Below are 15,411 nucleotides of genomic sequence, written 5' to 3'. Positions count from 1 at the left end.
TAGCTCGTGCATAGTATTTTCTCGACCCTTAAGACTCGTTTCGTCTTTAGTAGGATCAATTTGTTATTCAAAAGGGGGTTACAGCACAACTTGTTGCCCGTTTACTTACCACTTGTTTGAAATCGGTTGTTCTGGCATATTAAATGACTATGTCTTTGTATCAAACTGTTTTTTTTTTGTTTTTTTTTCTGGAATAAATGAATATTATAAAAAGGCTAGTCTCAACAAGAAGAAATTACATAAAAGGAGCGGATTTTGCATCATACTCGTACAAGTAACTTTTATTTTCTCACTTCTATTCACTATACACGAATAGAAAAAAGTAACAATATTTTTAAAACCACTTTCTTTTTTTCTACTTAACATCGAACACCATATCATTACGAAACCTCAAAAAAATAACCAAATCGTTAGAATAATGACATGAAACAAACTAAGCGATAAATATATTGTTGTTACTAATAATCCTTGAGAAAAAAAAATTTACTTTTATATTATTATTATTATTATTATTATTATTATTATTAAAATATTTTTTTCATCATAGATAATCTATTAAAATAGATCATAATATTATAACAACTAAATGTTAATTAAATCCTATAAAATATTAATAAAAATAACAAATCTAGTTTATGACATACCAATAAAATTAGTTTCATTTACTTTATATAAAAGTAATATTTAAAAGATACAAAATAATAAAAACTAGATGTAAGACCCTGCCGCGTTGCGGTCGGGGCTTACAAATTGAGCCGGCATAGGTTAGTTAATAATTAAGGGGATGTTTGTTTACCTCTTAATGAGGGTCTGAATGATTCAGACCTCTTACTGGTTCAACACTTAATGATTCATACTATTTGTTTCGTGAGTAAATGTCTGAATGTTTTAGACATTTGCATCTAAATGGTTCAGGCATTTGCATCTGAATGATTAATTATTATACTGAATCTCAATGGTTCAGACCTCTAATCTGAATTGGTCAGACATTTGTCTCTGAACGGTTAAGCATTATACTGTCTCTTAATAGTTCAGACCTCATATTGCTTAAGCACTTAATAGTTCAGACCTCTTACTGATTCAGCACTTAACTATTCAAAAGTTACCAAACAGCCCCTAAAAATTATACATGAGCTCCATGTTATGGTTGATGTATTCGGTACCGGTACCCATTTTTCTCGTTATTCAATACCGGTACCGAACGGGTAACGTGCTCATCCCTACCTAACAATGTTATCGATTAATAGTATATAAATAAATACTATAATACATGGTTTTATTATAAAGCAATGTCCAACTTTATTAGGCTAAAAATACAAATTTTAATGCCTAACAATGTTACAAATTAAGATATAGAAGTAAAATACAACTATTTATGCCAAAACTACAACCAACAATGCAACAAAATGTTGCAAATTAATATGACAAATTCATTCTTAGGGTGAGGGGGGCACTCCTCTAAGAGGGGAGTCCCCTCTCTTACGCACACCCAATCAGGTTATGCCACGTCAACTCCCCTCTTAAACTCCCCTCACACCCCAATTTGATGGCGGCACTCCCCTCTTAGGTGACTTGTTTTTTTATTAAAAAAAATTCATTGGTTGATTGAATGGGGGGCCCACCTTCTCTCTCCTCCCCTCTTCGGTGGTGTCGGCTCCCCGATTTGGCCTCCCGCCTTGATGGCGGCACCGTCCCTCTTCGGCAAACATGGTCCCCGCATGGGGTCACCGAGGGTGCCCCCCTCACCCTTATAACCTAATTAACTACACATATACCTAGGCACATATATTCATGTGTGTATCAATTTTCATTAAATAAGAAAACCAATAATAAAACTTTGAAACACCAACATTTGAAAATTAAACATAACAAGTAGGATACAACTATTTATGCCAAAATTACAACCAACAATGCAATAAAATGTTGCAAATTAATATATATTTAATAAGAGAAAAGTGCCCAGATAGTCCCTGTGGTTTGGTCTTTTTTCATCTTTAGTCCCTAACTTTCTAAAATTACCTCTATAGTCCCTAACTTTAGTAAATTCGTTCTCGGATAGTCCCTGGCGTAGATGAAGGTTAGTTTTCTTAGTTAAGTGACTGTAAAATTACCTAAATGCCCTTCATATTAAAATATAAAACATCAAAGATTAAAAGAAAGACATATGGGACCCACCTTTCTCCAATCTACCACCCACCCCCTTTTACTCTTTCTAGTTTCTCCTTCTTCTCTGCAACGAAATCATAATCATCATTCCAACAAATCAACGATATCCATCGACATACGAACATACGGTACAACCGACGGTGATAACAGATTGGTAATAATGGTTGTCACACCCCAATATTTCCACATATTACCGGTGGGCCCGGCGGGGAGTATCGTGACGTAGTTAATATCATCATCGTCAATACACACATTATTATAGCACAGCGGAAGGCTTGGTGAATAAACTATTACAAACCATATTGTCTGAGTGTTCGAGTTTATGAATATACAGCAGGGCCGTCTCCGAAAATGATAAAATACTTTTGGGCCCCGTGCGAAACAAAAAAAATTGGGCCCCTCCTTATAATATATAAACTCATCAACCGTATATCAAAAAATCACAATAGGACTATAATTGTTATAAAATAAATAAAACAAAAGTAGTGTAGCAAAATAACTGAATATATATAAACACAAATTAGTTTGGTAACACGAACCTTTTCATATAAATTAAAAAAAAAAACTAGATATTGACTTATTAAGTTCTTCTAAGTTTATATTGTAAATGATTAAATGACAAATGGGAAATACAAAACCTACTAAAAAATAGCCTTTTTCCCCTATTGATAAAACAAGCTGCAGCTCTAAACAAAAGCAAAACATAAATTAAAAATGAAAAACAAATACACAACATGAATTAAAAATGAAAAAACAAAGATGAAAAAATAAAAATGAAAAATAAATACAGAACATGAATTTAAAAAAAAATACAACAGAGGGATTCGAACATGGAGTCTCCAACTCTCCATTTAACTTTTGCATCCATTGAGACAAAGGACTCACATGTTCATTTTTTCTTGCAACAAATTTATATATTAAATATGTATTATCTTTTAAACTATTTGGGCCCTTAAATGTTTTGGGCCTTGTGCCATGGCACCTCTTGCACAGGCCCAAATCCGGCCCTGATATACAGACTGGAATGTAATAAGATCCGCAGGCGGATCATAAATGTGCAAAGAAACAAAAACAACAGACTTCAGGTATCTTATGGATTTGTAAGATCCTCTATTGACACCCTATAACTCCAGCCTATTACGAGAGGTACCTGTCAATCAGTCTTTAAGAAAATACGTCATTTTACACTGGTAAATACAATTTAACTGACTCTTTTTGAAAACATTTATGAAAATTGATTTAAGTGCACATGGTACAAATCATTTATAACTTGGGATAAGTATTTAAAGATAATCTTGTATACTGATTTATATGTTTGTCATACAATTGGGGCCGGTTAGAAGCCGGTCGTGATTAACCGACTCACCACTTATAGAACCCACAAAGGAGTTATCCTCGACATGTGGGTTTATATATATTATTTAGCATTTGCATCTGTCAGGTGTATGCCTACACCCCGTGCATAGGTCGTGGTCATTTTCAAATGAAATGAGCCGAGGATATCCAGGACACGGTCGATTTAACCCCCAATGCTTATGTTATCAAAAAAACAGATTAAAACGGGCAATGTAAATTTATTAATCACAATCCGATTAAATGATTTCATACCCGACCATGTGGTATTATTATAATACCATATCCCAAGCCCGTATAAGGGAAAATAAGTTAAAAGTATTTACCTGATGCTTGCAGTAAAATTCCTAAAGCTTTTTGAAGGCACCTTCTACCGGAAGCTATTTAATCTTTTTAGAAGGTTTATTAACCTATTAGGATGCTAACGGGTCTTTAATTAAGTCAAGGACTTAGACCGGCTAGCTAGAAGGAAACCTTACGGTTCTAAACGCTAGATTAAGCGGAGACCGGAATAGAATGTGGTTTAGACCCGACAAGCTTGGATACTTGTATAATATGGGTAAACTAAATACATTCTTGAAATTGAGAATTTAATGATAAGGTTAAGCCCGTTTTGGCTATTTTACGTAAACTAGTCACGTAAACCGATCCGGACGCATAAACGTATAACGGGTAACCAATTGAATTATATACAGGTCTTAATCGTTATTATGCTCAAAATATGTTAATACATCAGTAAGATGTTAACATATATGCCCAAAAAGTAGTTTAAACCAAAATAAGTCCCATGAGGGCATTTTGGTAATTTCAATGCCCATAAAAGAGTTTAAATATTAAACTGAGTTTCAGGTCAGATCTAATTAACAAAAATATGTATTTTTTTGAGTTATAACTGTAGGGTATTTTATATATGTGAAGTTTATCTTAGATAACTAATCTATGCACCGTAGGGACATTTTGGTAATTTTACATAGGCTTTAAAGGTCAAAATAGACTTCTAAGTTTAAAAACTTCGGCTTAGTGTATAATTATATAAATTAACTTAAAACATCAGTAGGTAATAAGTTTTATATGCCAAAAATAGTTTTGACCCATACTAGGTGCTTAAAACGCTTAACAATCGGTTTTAAGGGATATTTGGGTTAAAATGGGAAATCTGAGATTTTGATCAGTTTATAAAGTTCAAAATACTTTATTTATCTTATAGGATCAGTAGAAAAAGGTTTGGCATTAAAATGTTATGTAAAACTCATTTTATGCACAAAAAGGTTAAAACCGACAATTACCGAATTTAAGCTATAATCCTATGTTATGCTCAGCCTAAAAATAAATAAAAATCTTCAAAAATTCCAAAATATTATTTTACATCAGTAGGTAAAAAATTTGGTATCAAAAATCGGGTTTAGATAGGCTTTATGCTAATTACGCCATTTAAATAATAAAAAGCTCCTTAATTACGCTATTGTGCATAACTCCTATTTTAAACCTCAAACTGATGTCAAATTTTCGGGACATGTCTAAATATTAGTAGCAAAGGTGTTAGTCCATTCACATTGCTAAAAATCTCAGTTGTATGTTAAAAGGGCGTTTATGGCATTATTAAACATAATTACGATCAAGTGCATATAATTCAAACCATTAGGCAACATGCAATATAACTTCAGAGGGTTATACTACTGAGTAATGTGGTCCTAATGGAGGCTTAAAACATGGGATAATTAAGTTTGAACGGGTCAGAACTGAAAGTCAAAGCAAAAATCAAGTTGTTGCGACTTTCGGTTATAAACCGACCTTAGACTATTAGTTGCCGGGTTAGGACTGATAAAACATGTTTTAATATTAATTACCAAGTCATTAGAATGTTAAAATATAATTTAGAACCTCTGGTTTATTAATTTTAATCATTTTCAAACATTCTGTCCAGTTTGACTTTTTGTCAAACTACTTTGACCCGACAATTGACTAGTCAAACGAGACAATTATGAGGTGCCCTTTTAGGGGTTAGTCACCTACCTTAATACGGTCCCATAACCACTTTCAATTTGATCAGTGGCTGGTCCATATGTAATTAAAACGAAAGTCAAACTTAATTTACGATGAGTTTGACTTTAGAGTAATTAAGCTAATTAAAACAACTAAACAAGTAATTAGAAGCTTACTAAAGGTCCTAGCTGTCTTTTCTACACTTCAAATTCTTCTCCTAGTGTTTGAAAGCTCCAGATGCAGGTCCTTTGAAGTTGTTTGCAAATGTGCTTATGAACATAAGAACAAGTCCCTTTATATAGCCAATTGCAAGATCATAGATCACTTCCAGGTGTAATGGGACATCCTAGGATCACTCCAGGTGTCCTAGATGATTTATAAACCGACTTATAGCTCCTAGAAATCGATATCTTTGAGGTTAAGGCGGTGGAACAGTCAAAACCCGCACCTGGCAGCTTGTTACTGAACTGGCAGTCTCACGCGGCCCGCGTAAGAGTCCTTAAGGACTTACGCTGCCGGCCTGGACCCTGGAAACTGGCAAAACAAGTTTGTAACTTGGCATCTTTAGTCCCTGATCGTTTTAACCCTTTTAAACCTCATTGTTGACATGTAGGGCCCTTGAAGTCAGTTTGTTGAAGCTCATGGATGAATAAGCTAACTTCGTTAGGCTCGGTTCGTTAAATATCCTTATGAATGCAAGTTTCGTCAAGTTGACACTTATAGCCCAAAGTTTTAAAAACATGCTTAACGATCTCGAAACCACGTGAAACTTTTATCACTTATTCTTGGGAGTGTATTTGAATATTTCAAAGCCTCGGTTTCATTAAAAGGTCACTCAGAGGTCAGAATTGACATATTGACACGTTTAACCCTTGTAGTTTTATAATCTTCCGATTATTTTCACAAACGGCTTCTTATATCCAATCAATCACCCATTCAAGAATATTTTCTTTACGTATGATCATTCAGAGGCACAAGTTTGGCATGTTGACACTTTTAGTCCCTTCGCTTACATATTTTCACTGTTTGTCAACTTTAGTCCCTCAAACTCAATCTTTCACATATTTAGAGTTTAAGACACGTGTCTATACATAATTGGACACGTTTTTACTTGGTGTTACATCCTCACCCCCTTAAAAGAAATCTCGACCCCGAGATTTACTGGAATAAGTGAGGGTATTTTCTGTCTCATAGTGGACTCGACTTCCCACGTATACTCGGGACCTCTGCGAGCATCCCATTTGACCTTTACTATAGGCACATGCTTTCTTCAGAGCTTTTTGACCTGTCGATCCTCGATCGATATAGGTCTTTCAACAAATCTCAAGCTTTCATCAATCTGCACGTCTTTATGAGACATATCTCGTGATTCATCGGCTAGGCATTTCTTGAGATTGCAAATGTGGAATACATTATGAATTCCACTCAGCTCCTCTGGCAAGTTTAGCTTATAAGCTATACTTCCGACACATTCAATAATCTCGAATGGTCCAATATATCTAGGGCTCAACTTACCCTTTTTACCAAAACGCATCACACCTTTCCAGGGTGACACTTTCAATAGAACTTTATTGCCTACCTCAAACTTTAGAGGTTTTCGCCTCTTATCCGCATAACTTTCAGGCGATCACGAATCTGGACAATCTTGTCTGTTGTCTCAAGGACTATATCAGGTCCTGATAACTGAGTTTCTCCTACTTCTGCCCAACAGACAGGCGTTCTACATTTCCTACCACATAATGCCTCAAAAGGTGCAGCCTGAATGCTAGTATGGTGGCTATTGTTATAGGAGAACTCAATTAATGGCAGGTGGTCATCCCAACTACCACCTAAATCAATAACACATGCACGGTGCATGTCTTCCAAAGTTTGAATTGTACGCTCACTCTGTCCATCAGTCTGAGGGTGGTAAGCAATACTAAAATTCAAATGCGTGCCCAAAGATTGTTGGAAACTTTTTAAAAAATGAGAGGAGTATCTAGTATCTCTATCCGAGATAATAGACACCGGTACGCCATGAAGAGCTACAATCTTGTCTACATACAACTGGGCTAATTTGTCGGAGCTATGAGTCTCCTTGATGGGCAAGAAGTGTGCTGACTTTGTCAGCCTATCAACTATTACCCATATGGTATCATTTCCATGCCTTGTTTTAGGTAACTTGGTTATAAAATCCATAGTTACCATTTCCCACTTCCATGTGGGGAGTTCGGGCTGTTGTAGAAGACCTGATGGCTTTTGATGTTCAACTTTAATCTGAGCACATGTCAGGCACTTAGCTACATGTGTGGCAATAGATTTCTTCAAACCTATCCACCAATAATTAGCCTTCAAATCTTGGTACATTTTGTCACCTCCAGGGTGAACTGAGTACTTGGAGTTGTGGGCTTCCTGGAGAATTACATCTCGAAGTCCCCCTTGAATAGGAACCCAAATTCTTCCATTCATTATGAGGATTCCATCCTTCCCTGGTGTTAACTGCTCAGCAGTTACACCTAACTTTTCATTTGGAAGGTTAACTTCCAAATTAGCATCTTTCTATGAAGCTAATAGTCTTTCATTCAGACTATTCTTCAACTCAATGCTCTTAGCATTGATCCTGATTGGTTTAACTCTTTCCTTTCGGCTTAAAGCATCAGCGACCACGTTCGCTTTACTTGGATGTTAGCGAATCTCGCAATCATAGTCATTCAGAGTTTCCATCCAACGGCGTTGTCTCATATTGAGCTCTTTCTGGTTGAACAGGTGTTGGAGACTTTTGTGATCCGAGTAGATCACACATTTTGTTCCATACAAATAATGTCTCCACAACTTTAGTGCGAATACAACGACACCCAATTCTAAATCATGGGTGGTGTAATTCTTTTCATGCACTTTTAGTTGTCGTGATGCATAGGCGATCACCTTGCCTCGCTGCATAAGTACACACCCCATGCCGGTGCGTGAAGCATCACAGTATACAACAAAATCTTCTACTCCTTCTGGTAAAGATAATACCGGAGCATTGCTCAATCTTTGGTTTAGAATCTCAAAGGATTCCTGTTGCTTTGGACCCCAGTCAAATTTCACATTCTTACGGGTCAGGGAAGTTAATGGTGCAACTATTCTTGAGAAGTTCTCAATGAATCTTCTATAATATCCAGCTAAACCCAGAAAGCTGCGTATTTCTGTAGGTGTCTTTGGTGCTTCCCAATTCATAATGGCTTCTATTTTGGCGGGATCAACTTGGATACCACGCTCACTAACAACGTGTCCAAGAAATTGGACTTCACGAAGCCAGAACTCGCATTTGGAGAATTTAGCATACAATTTCTCCTGCCGAAGCAATCCTAAGATACACCGAAGGTGCTTTTCGTGCTCAACTTGACTACGAGAGTAAATAAGTATGTCATCTATAAAGACAATGACAAACTTATCTAGGTATGGTTTGCAGACTCTATCCATGAGGTCCATGAATGCTGCAGGCGCATTAGTGAGCCCAAAAGGCATCACTAAGAACTCAAAATGTCCGTACCTCGTTCTGAATGCTGTCTTCGGTACATCTTCAGTTCTCACATTAAGTTGATGATACCCAGATCTCAAATCAATCTTTGAGAAATAACTCGCCCCTTGAAGCTGATCAAATAAATCATCGATCCTGGGTAAAGGATAACGATTCTTGATCGTTACCTTATTCAGTTCACGGTAATCAATGCATAAGCGCATTGATCCGTCTTTCTTTTTTACAAATAAAATTGGAGCTCCCCAAGGCGAAGAGCTAGGTTGAATGAAACCTTTATCCAATAAGTCTTCCAATTGAGTTCTGAGCTCTTTCATTTCTGTAGGCGCTAAATGATAAGGAGCTCGTGCAATAGGTGCAGATCCTGGAAGAATGTCTATCCTGAACTCTACTTGCCTCTCAGGAGGTAATCCAGGTAATTCATCAGGAAAAACATCAGGATACTCTGAGATGATTGGAATGTCTTCAATTTTCGGCTTTGGATCATTCACAGTCACTTGTGCCATGTAAATGACACATCCACTCTTCAAACACTGAGACACTTTAAGAATATACACATTGCTAGGCAATCCATATTGTGTATCTCCTTGAACAGTGACTGATTCGCCAGAATGGGTTTTGATAATAACTAGCTTTTTATCACAGGCAATTTGGGCTTGGTTATGCGACAACCAATCCATGCCTTAAACTATATCAAAACCAGCCAATTTCATTGGCAAGAGGGATAGCGGGATAGAATGATTCTTAATGGATATAGAACATCCATCAAGAAGAGTTGAAGCTGTTTCTAAGGTACCATCGGCAAGCTCTACCTCATATTTTATGTCTAGAGTCTTAATAGGCAAATTTAATATCTTACAGAACTTATGGCCTACAAAAGACTTATCAGCACCGGAATCAAATAAGACTCTAGCATAGTTATTATTGATGAGGAAGGTACTTGTTATGACGTTCTCGTCGTTCACCGCTTCCCTTGCTTGCATCTGGAAAACTCTTGCATTTGTTTTCTTTGCCTCCTCGGGCTTATTTGCATTCTTGGGGCAATTGGTTTTGATGTACCCCTTTTCATTGCAACCATAACAGGTTGCATCCTTAATATTTCGGCACTCAACAGACTTGTGCCCCTTCTTCTTGCAAATCCCACATGGTTTGGCCTGTGGATCCTGGTTGCTCATCCCAAAGTGCCTCTTATGACATGTCTTGCACCTAGGCTTATCATTCGACTGCCCCTTTTTGGAACCAGAGTTCCCCTTGCCCTTTTTGTTCAATTGAGGAGACTGGTCATCCTTTCTTTTTCCGTTTCCCTTCATCAGTAGCCTTCTTCGCCCTACACCTCACAACATCCAAAGTGAGGGACAATGATAGATCCACAACAGATCTATAAGTGGCTGGCTTAGAGGCTTTAACATTCCCCTTTACTTCAGGGGCCAAACCACCAATGAAACGCGCAATGCGTTTGGGCTCAGGAGTGACTAGATATGGCACAAGCCTCAACATAGAATTGAAGCTAGTCACATAGGATCTACAATCCAGATCCTTCATCACTAAGGTGAGGAAATCAGTCTCTATACGCTCGACTTCATGCTGAGGGCAATAGGTGTCCTTAACCAAGTCAACAAACTTCTCCCAAGAGAGATTATACAAATGAACCTTCCCGGTGGCCTGCACTATTGCTTTCCACCACATGAGGGCATCGCCCTTGAAGGATTGTGATACAAACTTCACTATATCCTCTTTAGCACATCCACTGATGTCTATCACAGTCTCCATCTCGTCCAACCATTTCATACAATCAATCGCTCCTTTTTCTCCTGTAAAATCCCTCGGCTTACAGGAGACAAAGTACTTGTAGGTACAACCCTTGGAGTACCTAGGAGTCGGCTCAAGGACTATCTGCCTCTTGGGTTCACTACCCTAATTGGATGAGTGCTGAGACTCACTTTTCTTATGGGTATGTGGTTGAGAATGGATTCTTGAATGAGTTTGAGACCGAACAACACTCGGCTCTTTAAACTTAGCATCTACCGCCAGAGAAACTGCTACGGTGATCATTGCTTGCAGTTCGGCACCAGTGATATTAATCCTGGTTGCCTTCTGCAGGATGACTGTTTGCTTCATCCGAGCCAGCCATTTCTGAATACTCCATCAAACATAAATAATATATTTAAATCACACATTAGATCATCGCATTGATGACTAGATGGTCATGGTATTATTAAACCATTTAGACCATTTTAAGTAATAAGTAAATAATCACTAGAATATAATATTCTTTATATTTATTAGACAGGGGAAATAAAATTTTCACAACTGTCAATGTCGTAAAGGACATTTTATTTAACATTAGGCTCGTCTCGAAGGACATTTAAATAGCTTAGAAAGCTTGTCACGGGGACGATTTAAGATATAACCAGTGATCTCTTGAAATAGTGATCTTTTAAGGGTCGAACAAAGTTCATTGCCCTTTTGACAAGAAGTTTAAAAAAAACTATCATTGTCATTATCACACCTTTGCTTATAAGCACACATCTGACATGGATGTTTTGGGTGTATACATCATATTGATGTTTATTAGCCATGATTCGCATTGATCATTTAGGCTATATATAATTGACTTGGATAATCCAAGCACATTTTGGAAGCTTGTGTGGCTTCTCGTACCGCACAGCTAGGAATGTTAACATGTTTTCAGATGTTAACAGAGCTTTACTATCTTAAAAAGGTTGTACCATCATGGCCAGTTAATATTTTGGCTAGGTTATACCTCTAAGAATTTCTTTGGCAGATCAATTATAAATTGAAAAGATATAACATGATGTAATAAAATATATATTTAAAAACCAAAGATAGACTTCATTAAACATGAAACGAGTACAAGTGCCCTAAACGGGTCTTAGAAAGAACAAACTGCCCATGCAGGGGCTTACTGAAATAGGAAATAAGTCCACGTAGGGACTTTAGTACAGAAAATAAAATAATGTCCTCACAGGGACTTGATTAAAAACAATACAAGAAAAATTAAACAATTTCCTATTTCTTCTTGCCTTTAAGAAGGTTTGCAAGGCCCTTCATAAAGCTACCATGCTCCTTCTTGGTTTTTCTGGCCTCATGCTCAACCCTATCTAACCTCTCCAGGATTTCCTGAGTTTGCTGCTGCTGCTGGGGAGGAGGAGGTTGCTGGTAAGGCGGGTATTGATAACCCTGCACTGGGTATCCAGTTGGATAAACTGGAGGGTAAGAAGAAGGGTAAAGATGATGATATTCCGCAGCTGTAAGATACGGGTCATGAGTCCCACAATCCGATGGATATCCCGATGGATTTTCAAAAGGGTTATACCCGGAGGAACCTGGGTAAGTCGGGATAGGGTTGTCGAAACCCATAGGCAGCTGAGGTGGTGCATAAGAAACTGGCGGAGAATCGATCTCCGGTGCCGCGTTCGAGGGCCCACCCATTTGGGGGTCCTCTGGGATAGGAGGGTAAGAACTCGAACCCTGAGAAGAACTAAAACGAGGTCCTCCTCGTACTGACATGCGCACATTCCTCCTTCGCCTAGGAGGCTCGGGAGGTCGCTGCGGTGGTTGTTGAGGCGGCTCCTCAACAGGAAGTGGTGGAGGTGAAACTGCTTGAAGCTGAGGCTCAATCAAAGGAGGTTGAGCTGGAGAGCTATGGTATGAGGGAGTAAAATACAAATCATAATTGGCCATCCTCTCTTGAAACGAATTGGGCCCACGGTATGGTGATCCCTGAAATGGAGATCCACTTGTTATGCTTATTGGGTGGCCCGTTGTTCCAGTCTGCATCTCCGGATCTAGGTCGTCGTCCATTTCCATTTCCTGAGAAAAGTGGTCCTCAGGGCCCAAAGGGTTGTAGCCAAGCAAGTCGTTAACATAATCATTCGGGTTGAATTGCGCCGGCGAGTAGATAGAATCCGAATGGTGAAACGAATGGGAATGCAACGAATGGTATGATTGGTACGATTCGTGAGAGTGATGGGATTGATGAGAGTGGTGCGAGTGTTGGGGCTCGTCTGGGATAAGCGGCCCAAAAGATGGATGGAAAGAAGATGAAGAGCTGGAAAGGAGTGACCCCATAGATCGTGAGAGTCAGAGTTGGAAAGGGACGCAGACGAAGTGGGTCGGTGAGATGGTCCTGCTGCTGATGGTCCCCCTCGCATGGGACCCTTGCCTCTTCCCCTAACTCTTTGAGGCATTTTTGATGAACTTCCTGTCAAAACAAGAAATCAAAACAAAATAAATTATAAACAGCAAAGGAAAGTTAAGAATAAATCCTAGGTCATTTGCTAAGACTCGAGAGTCTAAGGAATGTGCTTATTGTGTCATTGAGATTAAACATAAAAGGTTAGTGTTTAATTCGCTCAATGTTGGCTCTGATACCAACTTATCACACCCTGATATTTCCACATATTACCGGTGGGCCCGGCGGGGAGTATCGTGACGTAGTTGATATCATCATTGTCAATACACAGAATATTATAGCACAGCGGAAGGCTTGGTGAATAAACTATTACAAACCATATTGTTTAAGTGTTCGAGTTTATGAATATACAGATTGGAATGTAATAAGATCCACAGGCGGATCATAAATGTACAAAGAAACAAAAACAACAAACTTAAGGTATCTTATGGATTTGCAAGATCCTCTATTGACACCGTATAGCTCCAGCCTATTACGAGAGGTACCTGTCAATCAGTCTTTAAGAAAATACGTCAGTTTACACTGGTAAATACAATTTAACTGACTCTTTTTGAAAACATTTATGAAAATTGATTTAAGTGCACATGGCACAAATCATTTATAACTTGGGACAATTATTTAAAGATAATCTTGTATACTGATTTATATGTTTGTCATACAATTGGGGCTGGTTGGAAGCAGGTCGTGATTAACCGACTCACCACTTATAGAACCTACAAAGGAGTTATCCCCAACATGAGGGTTTATATATATTATTTAGCATTTGCATCTGTCAGGTGTATGCCTACACCCCGTGCATAGGTCGTGGCCATTTTCAAATGAAATGAGCCGAGGATATCCAGGACACGGTCGATTTAACCCCCAATGCTTATGTTATCAAACAAAACAGATTAAGACGGGTTATGTAAATTTATTAATCACAATCCGATTAAATGATTTCATACCCGACCAGGTGGTATTATTATAATACCATATCCCAAGCCCGTATAAGGGAAAATAAGTTAAAAGTATTTACCTGATGCTTGCAGTAAAATTCCTAAAGCTTTTTGAAGGCACCTTCTACCGGAAGCTTACTGTATAGAAGTTTTATTAACCTATTAGGATGCTAACGGGTCTTTAATTAAGTCAAGTACTTAGACCAGCTAGCTAGAAGGAAACCTTACGGTTCTAAACGCTAGATTAAGCGGAGACCGGAATAGAATGTGATTTAGACCCGAAAAGCTTGGATACTTGTATAATATGGGTAAACTAAATACATTCTGGAAATTAAGAATTTAATGATAAGGTTAAGCCCGTTTCGGCTATTTTACGTAAACTAGTCACGTAAACCGATCCGAACGCATAAACGTATAACGGGTAACCAATTGAATTATATACAGGTCTTAATTGTTATTATGCTCAAAATATGTTAATACATCAGTAAGATGTTAACATATATGCCCAAAAAGTAGTTTAAACCAAAATAAGTCCCATGAGGGCATTTTGGTAATTTCAATGCCCATAAAAGAGTTTAAATAATAAACTAAGTTTCAGGTCTGATCTAATTAACAAAAATATGTATTTTTTTGAGTTATAACAGTAGGGTATTTTATATATGTGAAGTTTATCTTATATAACTAATCTATGCACCGTATGGGCATTTTGGTAATTTTACATAGGCTCTAAAGGTCAAAATAGACTTCTGAGTTTAAAAACTTTGGCTTACTGTATAATTATATAAATTAACTTAAAACATCAGTGGGTAATAAGTTTTATATGCCAAAAATAGTTTTGACCCATACTAGGTGCTTAAAACGCTTAAAAATCGGTTTTAAGGGATATTTGGGTTAAAATAGGAAATCTGAGGTTTTGATCAGTTTATAAAGTTCAAAATACTTTAATTATCTTATAGGATCAGTAGAAAAAGGTTTGGCATTAAAATGTTATGTAAAACTCATTTTATGCACAAAAAGGTTAAAACCGACAATTACCGAATTTAAGCTATAATCCTATGTTATGCTCAGCCTAAAAATAAATAAAAATCTTCAAAAATTCCAAAATATTATTTTACATCAGTAGGTAAAAAGTTTGGTATCAAAAATCGGGTTTAGATAGGCTTTATGCTAATTACGCCATTTAAATAATAAAAAGCTCCTTAATTACGCTATTGAGCATAACTCCTATTCTAAACCTCAAACTGATGTCAAATTTTCGG

General features: G+C 37.4%; 1 protein-coding gene across 1 annotated transcript; it reads right to left on the bottom strand.

The window, feature by feature from the left end:
• Positions 1–12,031: 12,031 nt before the first annotated feature.
• LOC110907403 (cyclin-K-like) lies at positions 12,032–13,093 on the bottom strand. The gene has a single exon (XM_022152392.1). The coding sequence runs from the start codon at positions 13,091–13,093 to the stop codon at positions 12,032–12,034; it is 1,062 nt and encodes a 353-aa protein (XP_022008084.1).
• Positions 13,094–15,411: the final 2,318 nt, after the last annotated feature.

Source organism: Helianthus annuus, chromosome 14, assembly GCF_002127325.2.
Source record: "Helianthus annuus cultivar XRQ/B chromosome 14, HanXRQr2.0-SUNRISE, whole genome shotgun sequence".
Lineage (NCBI taxonomy): Eukaryota > Viridiplantae > Streptophyta > Magnoliopsida > Asterales > Asteraceae > Helianthus > Helianthus annuus.
The sequence above is the reverse complement of the archived record's forward strand: the minus strand, read 5'-3'. Positions and strand labels throughout refer to the sequence as shown.